Source organism: Astyanax mexicanus, chromosome 14, assembly GCF_023375975.1.
Source record: "Astyanax mexicanus isolate ESR-SI-001 chromosome 14, AstMex3_surface, whole genome shotgun sequence".
Taxonomy (NCBI): Eukaryota; Metazoa; Chordata; class Actinopteri; order Characiformes; family Acestrorhamphidae; genus Astyanax; species Astyanax mexicanus.
Window position 1 is genome coordinate 32616918 of NC_064421.1, and position 17564 is coordinate 32634481.

Genomic DNA, 17564 nt, shown 5'->3' on the forward strand with positions numbered 1-17564 from the left:
TTCAGTATTGTCCCATGAAAAGGTATAATAAAGCATTTACAAAAATATGAGGGGTGCACTCACATTTGTGAGATACTGTATATCTGCTGTAATAAGGAAATTGTATACATTTGATCTTTTGCCAAAGCGTTGCTTTATCCCAAAAGAGCTAATGGTGACATATATGTTTCAGACTCTTTAAAATCTGTGTAAAGTCCCTTAAAACCCCTAAGGCTACGTTTATATTACGAGCCACATTGCTCAAATCCGATTTATTGCTCAGATCAGATTTGGCTATCTTGACCGTTCACACTCACAAATGTAAGTGAGCTGTCTCTTTGTGTAATGTGACCAAATCTGTCCCTGAAACGCCTCACATGCACACAATGATGCATGTAAGAACGTCTCCTTCTTTACCAACAACAAAAAAAAAATTCATATTTGAAAGACGACTCCCTTCATAAAGGGAAATGGATGTGTTAGCATCTCATGTGGAGCATCTTTTGCTGGACTGGAGAGCAAACAGCTGGTCTGAAGTACATGCTCAGGTCGAGGAGGTGACACAAAGGCCAGGTGTTTTTGCAGCTATTGCTGCACAGCTGCAGCAAAAGATAGAGATGTGTGCATACAAGAGAGAAGCACATAGCGCATGCATAAAAGCAAAAAGACACATGAATTCTGATTTGACCGTTCGCATTTATCTCACGTCCATGGATCTGATACGTACCCAATTTAGGACCACATATGAAAGTAACTCAAATCTGATTTGAAAAAGTCGGATTTGTCACATTTACACAGCCATGAAAAAAACAGATCTGAGCCACATTAAGCATTTTGCAAATTGTTATAAAATTGTTGTCATTTACATTACATCCGGTGGTTGACATAAAAATTAAATAAATTAAATCTGCCCACAGTATGAAAAAAAACATAATTGCATTTATCTGATTCAATTTTAAATGTGTTATTAACATTGAGAAATGGGTCTGGGCTCTTATGGGTTAATTAATTAATGAGCTGAAAAAATATGCATAGTGTGGGTTCCCCAGGGTTGAAATTGACTGCTTTTATAAATAAATCATAGGATTTGCTTTGAGCCTTTTGATTTTGATGCCAGGCTTTCTCTTTGACTCAAATATTAATACCTCTCTAATCCCATGGTGCCTGTATTCGTTAGGAAAACAAACAAGGAGAAAAAATGAAGGTAACTGTCCCTTTAAGAATGCATCCCTTTTCCAGCCAGCCAGAGCCAGCAGCTTCAGCACAGGTTTCTATAGTTTTTATATCCCACCTCTATTCCGAGAAGTCCCGCCTCCTGCAGCGCTTGTAGCTGATGATTGGCTATTAGTTAAATTCGCATCAATCCGTTATTCTAGAAGGCGCGTTGCCAGCCAATCGTAGTGCGGAGAGGGGGCGGGGCTTTCTGCAAAACGGGTGCCGAAAAAAGAAAGGCAAATACAATGCTACAGTGGCTCTCCTGCTCTCCTCCAGATTCCAGCTGTAACCCGTGAGGAAAATGTGAGAAATTGGAGGCTGGAAGGAAAACTGCTTCTCATATGATTTCCACCGTCTAATAAACGTTCTTCAGGGACCGTTTTTGGCCGGAAAGCTCGGAGATAAGTCGGCGTTATGCGAGTAACTGGCGCGGTTTAGCTCTGCCTGGACATGACGGCGGAGGAGGCTGCTGGGGAAGCAGCGGCAGCACCGCGGACGGAGGCGCCCTCGTGCCCGGGGAAGGAGCGCGAAGCTCGGGCTGCGGTGAGCGGAGGAGCCGGTTACTCACGTAGGAGGTGGGCGCTCTCCACGCTGCTGCTCATGGTTGCTGTTCCTGTTATTGGAGTGGGCGTGAAATACTGCCAAGACACTTTGGTGTGGATGAGACATGTAAGGAACAAGTTTGTGGATTTTCTGTAGTTATTTCACTGTATTAGGTGGGTTTTAAAATTTTAATAAGGGGACTTTACTTTCTTTTTTAATCGACTGGTTGGAACTGACCAATTAGAAGATACAAAACAGAGAAAATGATTGGTTAACTTTCATTCATTGTTTATCTGGCTGTTTATTTCCTTTTTTAAACTAACCAATCCTTCATTTCCAACTCATGGAGACACATTGAGAGAGCCCTGTTTCTTTAATGTTAAATTTAAAGTTAATGCACAGTCTAATTGTGCCACGTATTGTTATTTGGGACCCCTATTAGCTAGTACCCTAACTAACTGCCCCCAGCTGTTTTAGGGTAGTTGGGGTGGTGGGGGGTGGTAACACATGTTTGCCCCAGCTGGTAAGTTATTGGTGTGCAACCCCCACACAACGTGCTAGACAGCTTCCCCCTCCATTAGACAGTGGTTTCTGTGCACATAGTCACAAGCTCAACTCCCTCCCAGTCTGGAGAACTGGCCAAAGATGTGGAGATACAAATGACTTTTCTGGGCTTTTCTGAGTTTGCCTGGCTCTGATACACATCATTAATCCAATAGCCAAACCAAAAGCCTCGTTAATTAGATCTGGTGAAGAGTTAGAGGAGTCCGATCAATACAAAAGCCAATAAATAGAATTTTACCCATTCCTCCATACAGAACAGCTTATACTTCAGGTCCTTTTACAACATTTCCATTGAATTAAGGTCAAGACTTTGACTTGGCCCTATTCCAAAAATATTAACATTTTTTAAATTCTTCTTGAACCAATCTTTGGTAGAAGAATGACTTGTGTGCTAAGGGTCATTGCCTTGCTGCATGACCTACCTTCTCTATAGACCAATGTCTAGACCTGACATTTTCCTTCTAGGATTCTCTGATATTCATAATTCATGGCTCAAAGTCAGATGAATACAAAATAGAAAATAGATAGATAGATATATAGATAAATCACAAGACTGGGATGGAGAACCACTGGTTTAGTGTAGCCATGTGGCTGTGTTATAATCAGCTTGAAATTTATCTCACTGCCTCAGGCTTTCTGTCCAGTGCTGCGACCTTGACGCACGATCTGCCTTTGTTTGTGCCTTTGCCATCCACTAGACCAAGAGAAATGCAGCACAGATATCAAAAACCCAACCATCCTCTGTCGTCTCTTACAGGAAGCCGGATTGAAGACACTGGGACCGGAGGGGCTCTTTTTGTTCTCGTCTCTAGACGTGGACCATGACTTATACCTCAGCCCAGAGGAGTTCAAACCTATTGCTGAAAAACTCACAGGTACAACACATACACATACGGTTGGCAGATGCCGCAGCTGTGTCTGGCAGCAAAGGCAGGATAGAATGTGAAAATTCAATGCTTGTATTCTCAAACCTGACTGTCGCAAATCCCAAACAAAACCTGGGTTTGTTGCTAAAGATGATACAGTTTCTGTCTGGAGCCATCTGGGTTTCTCGTTTAGGATACCACTGCTAATAAAGGCGAAAGTAGCTTGCTGATGCATGGCCTCGATGGATGGCTGTGGTACCCCAAGCATCCCAGGGTGTACACTAGATGACCTCAGAAAAAAATCTGCTTGCATTAAAATATCAAGGACAGAAATCTCTAAAGTTTTTACCTGTATTTTTTTCCTAACATTACATTAGAACCTGTATATAAGCCACACCTTAGTACTTTACTGTCAGGACTACAGTTTTATAGTTATTGACATTGGTCCTACAATAAAACACTGTGGAACACCACAAGATCTTCTCTATCAACCAACAGTCACCAATAGTTTACTACAGTTTCTGCACTACAGTTAATAGATAAAGAAGGTAGTAAACACTGTAGTTCACTGCTTGGGTCTCTTGTTTTTTTCTTCTGTTTAAATCCTTCCTAGATTATCAGTAGAAATACTGAAATCTGCCTGAGACAATGTTTAGTCGGCATCTCTATTCTTGTTAGAGCCTTGATGGTCAGTACCTAAAATACAGTATATTTGTCAGCTCACTAAAAATCTCCCCTTTACCTCTTTTGCCTGAAGGTATCGCCCCTCCTGCAGAGTTTGAGGATGAATTTCTCCATGATCCCAATGGAGAGACACTCACTCTTCATGCTAAAATGGAGCCTCTCCTGCTGGAGACCATGACCAAAAGCAAGGATGGTTTCCTGGGGGTAATGTGCTTTTCTTGGTGTGTTAAAGAAATAGGATTCAAACTCATTCAATTTCCAAACTCATAACCCACATAAGGCCTTATTTTGAATAATGTAGATATCTAGCTTGTTTTCCACCAAAGATCATACGTTGAGCACAACTGCTTTGATCAGGATGGATTTGCTTATGTTGTTACTGAGACGTGTCATTTTTAAAGTTGGAGTTGAGAGTTTGGTGATTAAAATGGTATTAAGATATTTGGTTGACACTTTTTTTATCCAGAGTACACAGGAGGTAAAATGTAAACTTTAGAGTCTAATTGGACGTAGTTCAACCAGGCAATAAAACCACAGTACATTGTGTGCAAATTGGGACTAATGGTACTAAAACCTTTGTCTTTCTAGGTGTCCCATAGTTCCTTAAGTGGGCTCCGTTCATGGAAGAGCCCTGTTGTTCCATCCTCCACTTTATCTGCGGCTCAGTTCCGAGTGTTTCTGCCTCCAAAGGAAAAAGGGAAGGTTGGGGACACTTGGTGGATCATACCCAGCGAACTCAACATCTTCACCGGCTACCTGCCCAACAATCGCTACCACCCGCCAACACCACGCGGCAAAGAGGTACAGCCCCAAACCACATAACATAGTATTTTTTCATAGTTTGCAATATTACAGAACAACAATACATCACAATAGGAAGGTTTTTCCAATATTGTTCAGGCCGTATTGATAAAATATTGACACATGAGCCCAAAGGCATGTTTCCCAGAGGGATATAAAGCCCACCAACATTGAGCTGTGGAATAGGAGAACTGCTCTAGAACTGAGTGATTGAGCTCTATTCAATACCTATGTGCTGTGTTAGAGTGACAGAACTAATTATCCACCCTCAGTACCTGACCTTATTGAATGCGTTTAAATAAATATCATAGCAATGATTTAGTGTACTTCAGGGAAAAGATGTTTAATGTCATCTATAAGAGATACTATGAAAATACCAATATTATAGGGTTTCATGAGGGTCGCCTAAATGAAATGAATAATAATGATGATTGAGGATAACGGGCAGAGTAACCCTGTTCATCTCAGTAGGTTCTACAATAATTTCAGACTATTGTGAACCAGTGAAGTGTCTGTTTACCCAACACAGTTCCAAGAAATAGGACAGAAGTTTTATTGTGCGAGTGACATTTTCATGGATAAAATGCTGTAGGAAAAAAAAAAGAAGCTCATTATTTTGCAGTAAAAGAGAGAGTGTTGGTGTCCTATTTCTGGGAAAGATTCTATTAGGCAGCATGTTAATTGTCTGTTCTTGAATTTAATGGGCTGAAGCAGGAAAAATAAGCAAGCATAAGAATCTGAGACACTCTGAAGGAAAAAACCTGTAATGGCTAAATGACTGGGTTAAAATGTCTCAAACAGCAGGCAGATATTGTGGGGTGTGCACTGGTCAGTGCCTACCAAAACTGCTCTAAGGAAGAATAATCAGGGTTCATCCAATGCGATCCATGTATTCACCTATTAACCCTACCACAGATCTGATTGGCAGAGGAGAGCGTTGGGTGATCTTGCAGCATCTATACCATAAAGGCAAGAAACGTTCCGCCGCTTTAAATAAACACTGTCAGAATTAAATCCTTCTATGTAGTTTATCAGTTTGGGTCCATGCCAAGACACATGGAAGCTGTGATTAAAAATCAGCGGTTTTCCACCAAATATGGATTTCTGAACTTCTGAACATTTCTGAGTATTTTTGGTTCTAAATAAACTGACTGGTTTTCTTTGCATTATTTGAGATCTGAAAGCACTGTATATTTTTCGCTATTTTTACAAATTCTCTTTTTCTGCAGATAAAAGCTTTAAATGAACATAATATCAGTATGATATCAAATGAATTACTAACCATACAAATTATATCACTATGATATCAAACTAAGAATTTAATGTGCAAATAAATTTTATTTATTAAAAGTTTGGGAGATGGTCTGCGTTTTTTTTTTTTGTTTTTTGCTTATACATATTTTTCATACATATTAAAAAAACACTTTATTATCCCTAAATAAAACATTTTCACCTGTCGCAGTCTGCTTTATGACATGAAGATACTGCTATTAATGTATTGATGATTGCATGACAGGCTACAATATTGGTGAGATATAAGTTATCTAGGGACATGACATAAGTTATCTAGGACAGTGGTTCCCAACCTTTTTCTTCAGGGACCCATATTTTTACCATTGTAAGCTTTGGTGACCCAACATATAGATGAATAAAATAAACACGTAAAAAAGGAAAAATTGATACATAAAACATAAGGAATTTTTATCTTATGAAGAAATAAATAATTAGATCAATAAAATAATACAACTATTTAAAATGAATAAAAAATAATTTATATAAAAAAAAAAAAGAATAATATCAGTTTCAGTTTCAGTTTCAAATCAGTAAAACAGCTCACCAAAACCTCAACCTGTCCAAATATTGGACAATAATTGATTAACTTTACAGGCCCTCACTCATTTTCATTTATTTAACTAAACTGAGTTTTATATTCTTATATTATTATATTATTATATTCAGCCTCGCGCTGAATTCAGCTCCGCGCTGCCGGGGAGAGCGCCCGCGCGCGCGCCAGAGAGAGAGAGACAGAGAGAGAGAGCGCAGCGCAGCGCAGCGAATTTTGCTTACCCTAGACTATATATAGTATTAAAATTAAACCCCTTAAAATCAAGAGGGCTTCGCGACCCATCGTGGATCTTTGGCGACCCATAGGTTGGGTCGCGACCCATAGGTTGGGAACCACTGATCTAGGAGATATCTAGGTCAGCAAAAATGTTTTAAGGTCCTGTACATTGTATTGTATGATAAGTTATTAACATAATTATCATTGCAGTTCTAGGTCAGTGTAAATATTTAGTCTGGGTTTACAGAGTTCTTGGTTTCATAAGGAGCTACTCTCAAGATTGTTTTCCTGGAAGAAGCCAAAATTCTTTAGGGATTTGTTTTTCCCGCATGCTCTGCTTGTTTGACCACACTGTGGTTGCTGAGATTTCAAGCTCTTTATTTGTTACAGTAGTGGTCTGAGGGAAACATGGAGGAGGCCAGTAAGGAAGAAGATGGAGAGATTTTTTTTGTATGGGCAGTTTGAGTTTATTGGTGAGTTTTGGAGAAGTTTCTGATATGAAGTTATGGCCAGTATACTCCATTCTTATGCGTGACATTTTAAGTAGCAGGTTTACAGCTGGCAGGCATAAACAGTGCCTTATACAAGCAGCCATTAGTGTAATTAGTTGTGGGGAGTGTGTGTGTTGGACTGCTGAGTTGGGAAATCAGGGTGTTTGTATATTGTATTCTGAGTTGTTGATTTGTTGTTATAATGTGTCTGATAAGTGGCTTTCAAATCAGTCCCTCCCCAGACAACCTCAGCCACTTCATCATTTATCATCAGTAAATTTAGCATTTCATTTAGAAATCAAGAGACCAGAGTCTGCAGGAAGAGTGGAGAGACACACAGTCCAAACTGCTTGAGGTCTAGTGTGAAGTTTTTACAATCAGTGATGGTTTGGAGAGACATGTCATCTGCTGGTGTTGATCCACTGTGTTTTATCAAGTCCAAAGTCAGTGCATTGTTTTCCCGAAAAATCTTACAGCACTTCATGCCTCCCTCTGCTGACAGCTTTTAAGGAGATGCGGATTTCATTTTCCAGCAGGACTTGGCGCACTGCCCACAATGCCAAAAGTACCAATTAGTGTTATATAATATATTTTTACTTTCTGAGACACTGATTTTGGGGTTTTCATTGGCTGTAAGCCATAATAATCAGCGATAAAAGAAATACACAATTAAAATAGATAATTCTGCGTGTAATACATCTATATAACAAGTTTCACATTTTGAACTGAGTTACTGAAATAAAGTAACTTTTCAATGATATTCAAATTTTTAAAGATGCGCTAGTATAGCTCTAATTCTCTAACACATATTGAGAGAAGATTATTGGAGGAATTTGTCAGTGCCCAGCCCTGTTTGTAACATAAAACATGCCATTTGACAGCTTTTGTTGGGAATTTTGTAATTAATATTAAGGAAAACCAACTATAATGTTATAACGTAGTGCGTGATTGCACTTTTAAGCTCCTCATTCTTGCCATATTGACCCAATTTCTTTGTTCCAGCAGTGTTGAGAGTGTTTAGGAGTCTGGGATTATTGATCCCTGTCTGTACTCTAGATAATCTCTGCATGTTTTTCTTTTCTGTTTCCCCGTCCAGGTTCTGATTCACAACCTGCTGAGTATGTTTCACCCGCGGCCGTTTATCAAATCCCGCTTTGCTCCACAGGGAGTCGTGGCCTGTGTACGAGCTCTCAATGATTTCTACTACGATATCGTCTTCAGGTATTGTGCTTAAATTAATCTGCTTAGTTCTATCTGCTGATGAGAGCCAGTGACTTGGTCATGCCCAGTACAGTTTTATGAGTAGAATGTAATTATTAAGTAATTATTAAAATGCCTATATTATAACCTTATCATCAGGGATCTACATTAAATAACATTAGTATGTGTCTGTGCACTTAAAACAGATGCTCATTTCTACATTACTATTGATTGACTAATTCTTCTTCTTGGAATGAAAAATGTGTAAATGTGTTCTGTAGTTCTATAGTTGTAAAATCTTGGCTGAATCCCTCTTTATAACCTCTAAAACAACCTCTTTATATTCTTTAAAAACATCAACGTCACAGGACTACGAAAAAACGTATTACACTGACATGAGTTAAAACCAAGATTCAATACATTTTTATTGGCACGTCACAGAGTACAGGTGTACATGTGAGTGAAAACTTGGGTGCAGGTTCCCACAATTGTCCAGAGAACAGTATTTACAATACATGGAATAGTGAAATAAAATAGAATATACAGATAACTTTACAATATACACAATACACACAATAACACACTCGCGTGGAAATACGTTAAATAAGATTGGATATATAAATATACAATGCTATATAGATGTGCAGATATCTAGAGTGTGTCTGTGTAGGAGTGAGAAAATAGTATAAATGCTAATAAGGTTTAATTCCAGATAATTTTGAAGCATTTTGGTTGCTCTTTTTATCACAACATTTGAAGAACAAATGTGCCCCCCCCCCCTTTTACCTACAATTTCGAGCTGTCTGAATGAGTGAACTCTGTTCAGAATGAGGGTTCAGTCTTCATCAACACAACAGCCAGAGCAATTTCCCCATGTGCAGCAGAGTTACGTAACGTTACATTTTTGATAAATTAGTGATCAGATATTTTCCACCCAAATCTGATTCTTTGAAAATAACATGATTAGATCAGAGACATCCCTAGTATGTAGCCTATTAGAAGTCTTCGAGTTCAGGTTGGGCATCGGGCATTGGACAATAAAAACTCTACTCCTTCGTCACGCTTTTTCTCTTAGTTCATTAATATTTTAAGGAGGACCCCTACTATAGTTTGATATTAACTTAACCAGAAGCTCCATTACCTCTAGCTTCATGTGATCTAATAAAACTGGTGTGCAATTATGATAAACTCATTTTGTCATTTTGCCAACTTGGTGTTTATACCCACAGGATACACGCCGAGTTCCAGCTGAACGAAGTCCCGAATTTCCCGTTCTGGTTCACTCCTGGACAGTTCGCTGGTCACATCATACTCTCCAGAGACGCCTCTCATGTCCGGGATTTCCACCTTTATGTTCCTAATGACAAGTTAGTACCCAGCAGCACCTGGTTCACTTAATTATACAGCTTCCACTGTTAGAGCCTGACTGACAATCCCTCGGGCAAAATCTTCAGTGTTCCTCAGTCTTCTTAAAGGGCTCATATCCTGGAAGATGTTGAGTTTAATCTAAGTGTAATTACAATGTACTGTACTGTTAATCTGTATTTAAAGACTACACGGCAAAAAACAGGCTTTTATTTTATTTTTTTTGCGATGCTGTCGTGCACAAGCCTCTTGTCTCTGAAATGACAACTTTACTGGACAAAGTCTTTTTTAAAAATTTTAGTGGATGTAAAAGTACATTTTAAATTCTGTGAGAGTCTGTGAGTCTGCATTATGCTCTACCTGTAATGAATAAATCATTAAAAAAGGCTTTTTCACAGTAAGTGACATGTTGAGGGCTGGGTATCAAAATGTGTTGGTACTACCAAGTACCCAAAGATCCAAAAAGTGATCTAAAGTCTGGCTCTACTTTAAAAGATTTATCCACACTTTATTTTCCTTCAAACAGTCACTGTACTGAAGTCTCTCAGGTGTTTGTGCTCTTACTTATTCGCTTGGTCTTTCTTTCACTCACTCACTTACTCTCTCTTGATCAGTTGGAAGGTTGGAAACCCCTGGCTAAGGTATAAAACAGCTTGGAAAATAATATTGTGCAAATTGTACATATGTAGTTATTGGACCTTTTTGGGGGGATCAAATACAATAAAGTCTAGGGTATGAGCCCCTTGTCAGTGAGCAGAGGCTGCTGATTTCTCGAATCCTCCAGTCTGATCATTGTGTTTTGTGTGTAGATCTCTGAATGTGGACATGGAGTGGCTGTATGGTTCCAGTGAGAGCAGCAGCATGGAAGTGGACATTGGCTACCTTCCACAGGTTCGGTTCCAGTCATGGTTAATGATAATACAGCTACATGTAATGGGCTAGGCAGTAGTTTTACACTTATTGATATTAATTCTCAGATGGAGTTGCGAGCGGCTGGTCCGTCCACACCCTCTGTGATTTATGACGAGCAGGGGAATGTGATTGACAGCTCGGTGGAGGGAGGAGAGCCCATTCAGTTTGTGTTCGAGGAGATCCACTGGAGCTCTGAGATCAGCCGAGAGGAGGCGGCCAACCGACTGGAGGTCACCTTCTATCCCTTTAAAAAGGTGAGCTTTCCTATACATATTTGCTCATTACACATAATGAATAGGCTGTGTCTAGAAACCCCCAAAGTTCTCCTTTTTCCTACTAATCTTCCTGCTCTCCTCCGTGACCTGGAAACTGATTTTGTGGTTGAATACCAGAGGAGATGAAAGAAGCTGCTTAAAAGCTTCTTCAAAAGGCTTCCAACGGAGGATATACCAAAGTATCCAAACCCATTAAGTCTTTTAGACTGCAGCTACACCCACAATTTTACTACACTACCCATTTACTACTGCTCCTCCTCTCCTCCCCTCAATTGCTCCACCTTCTTTCGGGGTAGGAGAGGAGCAGTAGGAAAGGAGGAGGAGGAGAGGAGGAGCAGCAGAAGGTCATGGAGGCCCTGTAGTCCAGAATTGGTGGCAGAGAAAGACAAACACAGGAATCAAGTGAACTCAAAATGTACCTTTATTGATAAAACTTGCTACTCCATCTACACCCAAAACAAACTTAACCACAAATTGTAGCGTTTTTAGCATATTTCTGACTAGTATGTGAGACAGTCCTGGTCACCTCAGGCCTCCCACATCTGTCAGCATCCTCCTTTGAGTGTAGGCTGAGGTGGGTTTTAAAGGGTACCTAAACCCCCTGCTTTTAGCTGACTTTAACCTCAGCTCAAATTTTAAAAATGCTAAAAAAAAACAAAACATGAGGAATCGTTTGGGAGAGGCACTGGGTGATGTATGGGTTTAGGGGATAGGACAGGATAACAGTTGAACTGATTGAGCTGATCAGTGTGCCCTTGACAACAGTGAGACTCAGATAGTTTGACACTTCCTGGGGTGGTATTTTCGATTGATTGGTTAGCATATTGTGAGAGTCCGCGTACCAAAGTACACAGACACATCATCCTCATCTATAGCACAGTTGAATCTGAGAGGGTGCTACAGAGGTGAAAATTACCACAAAAAAAACATTATGTAAATATAAACATTATGTAAATGCTGGCCATTCTGAGCAGGCCATTTCCTTGCACTTTTTTTAAATAAATAAATGTATCAGTTGTTTTTTTACATTGTGACAAGAGACATGGCATAAAATATTTTTACATTGCATTGACACTCGTTAAATCTTAAAAAGCTATTTGCCTTCTGTTTGTTTTAGAGACATGAGGTTTTTGTATAACAGCAACAATCTGTTTCATATTCATAAACACTGATCTTTAAAAATGTATTTTTTTTATTAGGTTCCTTATCTGCCTTTCACAGAGGCCTTCAGCAGAGCAGAAGCAGAGAGGAAGCTGGTTCACTCCATCCTCCTCTGGGGTGCTCTGGACGACCAGTCCTGCTGAGGTCAGAAACAGAGCATCTCAGCTCCGCACAAAATATGACAGCTCAGCAAGTGCCAGTGTTTTGCATGATGAAAATGCTTCCAATGATTATGTATGAGATTAATGACCTTATAGGGGACTTTGAAAGTAAAAGTGACCTGATTCTGCTCTTTTACTAATTAGATTTTGATTAATAACAAAGTAACTAATTAATTGTTTTTACTAACTAATTAATTACGCTTAAGATTACCTTAAGTATGTAGTTCCAGGCTGACCTTGTTTATTCTCTTATTACTTGTTCTGGAATCATTTTTATTCCATAAATTAAAATTAAATGCTCAAACTTCTTCTGTTCACAGGTTCGGGGCGGACTCTCCGGGAGACAGTCCTGGAAAGTTCGCCCGTTCTGGCCTTGCTCAACCAGAGCTTCATCAGCAGCTGGTCTCTAGTCAAAGAACTGGAGGACCTGCAGGTGGGAAGACCTCACATTGTTGTTCTGTGTTCTCATAAAAGCAAATGTTCTTACATGAGTAATGTTATAAAATGCTATTTTAACAGTTGCATTAAAGTAATAAAACTAACCATGTCTGTTTTCTGTGTAGGCCGATGAGCAGAATCTGGCACTGAGTCAGAAGGCACATTTACACCTGGAGAGCTACAACTTCCCAGTGGAAATGATTTTGGCGTTACCTAATGGAACAGTGGTGGGTCAACTTTAACACTCCTCCTCACTAATGTTTCGATGGTTTTACAGAGCATGAATTGTTAAACATGGTGCAGGAAGCTCACTGCAGTGCATAGTTTAATTAAAGGCATGTTTGACCATATAATTTAAAGGAGCCATTCTAGGATGTTTTTTATATATACACAGTTAATGTCTGAACACACCTTAATATTTATTTTTAATAAATATTAATTTTATATTTTAAATTCTACAAAGTAGCACCTTTTAGGGACATCTTGGCTGGATTTTCTCAATCAGCTTTATGAGGTAGAGTGACCTGTAATGGCTTTTAGAGTTAACAGAGTTGCTGAAATTGTCAAGAGTTACTTTATTGAATTTCTTGTCTCTTATTGTGTTCGAGAGCATCAGTTGTAAAGTTGTGAAGAAGTAGAGTTGTTGAACACAGTTAATACTCCTATTTGCGTTATGTTCTAATCCATATTATGGCAAGAACTACTCAACTAAGTAAAGAAAAAATATTTGAAGAAAATAATGTCAGTCAATCCGAAATAATTCAAGAACTTTGAAAGTATCAAGTGCAGTCACCAAACAGACCATCAAAAATGTTCTGATGAAACTGGCTCTCATCAGTACTGCCTCAGGAAAGGAAGAGCAAGAGTTTCCTCTGTTGCACAGAATTAGTTAATCAGAGTTACTACATGGTTCTGTATGTGTTCCTTCATAGTCTGGATCACACCAGTACTCATTTACAATGTAGGACAAACAATAAAAATAATATTTTCGCTTTAAAAAATCCCTAAAATGAAAAACTGACATAAATAATAAGGACTGGTATTTGTCTGGCCTGGTCCAAGTTAAGCTTGACTAAGGCTGTAGTTTAAATAAGGCTAATATCAGAAATATATTGTTTTGCTAAATTAAATGTAGGTGGTGAAATACAAACTATAATGCAAGGCAATTCAATCTGCAACAGTACAGAACATTCTTCTATTGTCTCAGGTGCACCACATCAACGCCAACAACTTCCTCGACCAGACGTCCATGAAGCCGGACGAGGGGCCGGCCTTTAGTATCTCGGGTGGGTTTGAGGACCCCTCCACCTCTACATACGTCCGCTTCCTCCAGGAGGGACTGGAAAAGGCCAAGCCTTACCTGGAGTCGTAGAAACACAGGACACAGGACCTTTCCACTGTGTGTGTAAGGGAGTGAATGAGTGAGACTGAGTGTGTGAGAAAGTATGTGTATGTGTGTGTGTGTGTGAGAGAGAGAGAGAGACCGTTACGGGAAGTGAGCTAGGCTCCTCCATGTCTTGGAATGAACAGGATGAGGTCAATCTGAGGGGGTTTAAGTGGAGATAATGAGATAATACTGCGCTGGACTGACATCTGGAAGATTCTTGGCATAACAAGCAGCTGCTGACCCTTTTCTCTATCTGCTGCCTACAATCCACATTTCTAGCAAGACACACGAACAAAAAAGACCCACTTAAACACGAGCTTAGGCTTAGTGCCCTGTTCTGATGGGGTATGAAGGCTCTACAGAGCTAAAGAACCTTATTAATGTAGTGCTTTTTGTAGAGAAATCTTTTAAACCCTCCAGCTTTTGTCATGCTGGAGGACATTTTTCTACTTCTGTTCAGATTTTTTCACCAGAAGGCATTTCATTCCTGCGGTTGTGTTTGGTTTTTTGGTACTTGGCTTCTGTGGATGCTGTTATTGTAGTGTGTGTCTGCGGTTTGTTAAGAAGGATGTGTGTGTTGCCCAGGTTGGCTGTGGGTAGTGGTTTCAATGTGTGTGTTTGTGTGTGTGTTTCTCTCAGTGCAGGAGAGCCACAGGGCCTGTGGTTTCCTGAATAAAGCAATTTGTGATGGCCCGGTCTGAAAGCTCACTGTGGCGGGACCGGGCCTGATGTCGTTGCTTCAGTCCAGGGAAGCACAGCCTATTATCTCTCTCACACTGGTAGACAACACACACACACACATATGGGATGGCTTAAAGAGTTCTGAGCATTTCAGAAAGCATAATTGTTGAAATTATTAAAATGCAACCACTATGATTATTAATGGGCTTTAAGCTGTGGTCTACATTTAAATGGGAATTTTCCCACAACTAAATGAAGATTTAGGCCCAATCCCAATTCTCTTTTGTATGCCTACCCCTTGTTTTTAAGGGTGAAATCCACCCTCTAAGAATTAGGACAACCTTAAATCTCCTGATACAGATATAGCTATAGCAAGTGGAGTGCTAAAGTTCAGCAACCTAACTGCTGCTGCTAGTTAACTAGTAAACTTATCGTATGTCTTGAAAAAGGGTGCAACCATGAACTATTATTGTCCATTCCTTAATTCATCTGTGACGGGGAGCTGAAATTTTTTTTTTTTTTTGGCTTTTATTAGCTTTTATTTTCCTGTTCCACCTTAAGTGGTGCAACATACAGCAGAGGCTGCAGCATTTAAGGTGGAACAGGGGAAAGTTAGCTAGTAGGGCAGCACGATATTGGAAAAAAATTACATTGCAAATGTTTTTTTTTTTTTTTTTTTTTTTTGACGATATATATCGCAATATTAAACAATTCAGGGCCATGATGTCACCAGCCCTGCCCCCACCAGTGCGCTGTCTCATATCTGGACTGATCAAGAGCTGAGTCAAGGCCGAGCATTCAAAACCCGAGAAAAACAGCAAAACAACAGTAATCGGCCCTTTTAATCAGGCTTTTAAATGGCTTTTTAAAGGTAAATAAGAGCGTTTTGAAAGCGTGAATTCAGTTGTAACTGAATCCCCCCCTTTGCGCTCCCCCCTCACGATTCTCAGGCAGCAGCAGCCTGTCACTCACACAGACACAGAGACAACGCTGTGTATCTACTTCTTGTGTCAAGAATCAAAACATTGTAACATGACGTGTTTGATTTATTGCCTTGAGTGACATTGCACGTCCTGCAATGTGACTGTTGCGCATGCTAACATCACGATGAAGATGCATAAACGATACATCGTGCAGCCCTATTAGCTAGTTAGATAGCTACTGAAGCTGCTTATGCTTGTTATAAGGAAAATGGCCATAAAACAGTGAAACTATACATTAAACTTGAGTAATAAAGTGGTTATTGTAATTTTTAACAAGGAAAATAATACAATTTATGGTTGTTTGTGCCAGTGCCATCTGTTTCGAGTGTGCCTCTAAAAAAAAACTCAGTTGGAAGGATCATATAGCCCTAACAGTTTACCTAATCTACCCCTCCTGCATTACAAGAATCTCTAGGCAAGCGTGAATGCGGAAAACAAAGATGTAGGACTAAGTGATGGGGATATGAAATAGGATTAGGCCTAAAACGGAGTCCTCTCAGAGTTTTGCATTCTCAGAATTGTCAGATTCTTCCAGAATAGTGGTAAATGGAACCTAATGTATCCATAAAGTATTTAACAGGTCAGTTTTCCAGTCGTGGATTAAGCCTTGTTGTAGACTATGTTTTCCCTTCAATGAAAATAATCTCTATATAAAATGCTGTGTAGTCCAAGATTCAGCTTAATCATTGTCCAGGAAACCACCCCTAGAATGTCCTAATCTACGACACAATTTGTTATAAATACAACAAAAAGGAGATGCCGTGTTGCATATGCTCCAGTTAAAAAAAATTGCTAGAATTTGCATTTTGCACTACTGGATCCTAAGAAAGTTCTAAGTAGTAAAACAACATGATAATAAGTACAAACATTTGTCGAATAGCCTACCTTCATTTACCCCTATCATTTAGAAATGCAGAGATGCTCCCAACAGGTTTCCAATACTAGTGATAGGGGAATAAAGTTGCCCCTGCAAAAAATGGCTATTCTTACACCATTAACAAGCTCAAAATAGCTCCACATTTCATTGGTAGAATTCTGAGAGCTCTAACATTTGTGATATGTGTAAAATAACTTTAAAAAGTAGAGAGGTACATGCATGGTTTTTCAAAGCAAAATAGTTCCTGTTCACAGCCCAGTTTCACTTTTAAATCAGTAACCATCCAATCACTACATGCAGAGCCACAGAGTTCTGTCAGATTGATGGAAATCCACTGTATTGGCTGCACTGTGATCATAGATATCTCATCTGGAATGTGAGGGATTATTGTATACCACAGTTAAATGTATGTTCTTGATTTGTTGAGCTCCAGAGTTAAATTTTCCAGGGTTGGGGGTTGTCAGCAGGGGCTAGTGCTGCTATAGATTTCAGCTATTGGCATGAATTGGATCAGGCGTACAAGGACAAAGAGAAAAAAACTCCCTACAGTTAGCCATAACATTAAAATCAATGCCAGCAGAAATGTATAATATTGATTATGTTGTTCTAATAGCACTGGTCAAGTAGAGATTATATAGTATAAGCCAGACAGCCAGTCATGTGTTGAAGAACCTGAGACACTAAATTGCTTTTAATGGCTAGACGACCAGGTCAGAACATCTACAAAACAATATGGAGGTCTTGCGTTCATTGATGTGCATGGAGGTTCCACCTTAAAACCTACAGGACTTTCTTGAAAGGATCTGCTGCTAACGTTTTGGTGCCAGATACCACAAAAGGCATCCACACAATATTAGTCTTGTGGTTTCAATGTTATGGCTGATTTTTGTATTTTTTGTTTTTTGTTGTCCATTAGTCT

At 39.4% G+C, this 17564-nt stretch overlaps 1 protein-coding gene across 2 annotated transcripts; it reads left to right on the top strand.

The window, feature by feature from the left end:
• The first annotated feature begins 1417 nt into the window (after positions 1 to 1417).
• Positions 1418 to 17153, top strand: selenon (selenoprotein N). Of its 2 annotated transcripts, XM_007244589.4 has the most exons (12): positions 1419 to 1863; positions 3059 to 3176; positions 3925 to 4055; positions 4440 to 4652; positions 8302 to 8426; positions 9635 to 9772; positions 10580 to 10661; positions 10748 to 10936; positions 12157 to 12262; positions 12600 to 12712; positions 12843 to 12944; positions 13925 to 17153. In XM_007244589.4, exons 1-12 carry the CDS (start codon positions 1645 to 1647, stop codon positions 14087 to 14089), a joined length of 1701 nt encoding a protein of 566 aa, XP_007244651.3. In that variant the 5' UTR covers positions 1419 to 1644; the 3' UTR covers positions 14090 to 17153. The 2 variants fall into 2 exon arrangements, with proteins under 2 accessions (XP_049319627.1, XP_007244651.3); XM_049463670.1 differs by lacking the exon at positions 13925 to 17153 and having other exon boundaries at positions 1418 to 1863; positions 12179 to 12262; positions 12843 to 12932.
• The last annotated feature ends 411 nt before the right edge of the window (positions 17154 to 17564 follow it).

Excerpts from the sequence above, each read along its gene's own strand:
- selenon (XM_049463670.1), top strand. The coding sequence starts at position 1,645 with ATGACGGCGGAGGAGGCTGCTGGGGAAGCAGCGGCAGCACCGCGGACG. Across the intron at positions 8,427-9,634 it reads TACTACGATATCGTCTTCAG|GATACACGCCGAGTTCCAGC; the intron begins GTATTGTGCTTA and ends TTATACCCACAG. Across the intron at positions 9,773-10,579 it reads CTTTATGTTCCTAATGACAA|ATCTCTGAATGTGGACATGG; the intron begins GTTAGTACCCAG and ends TTTTGTGTGTAG.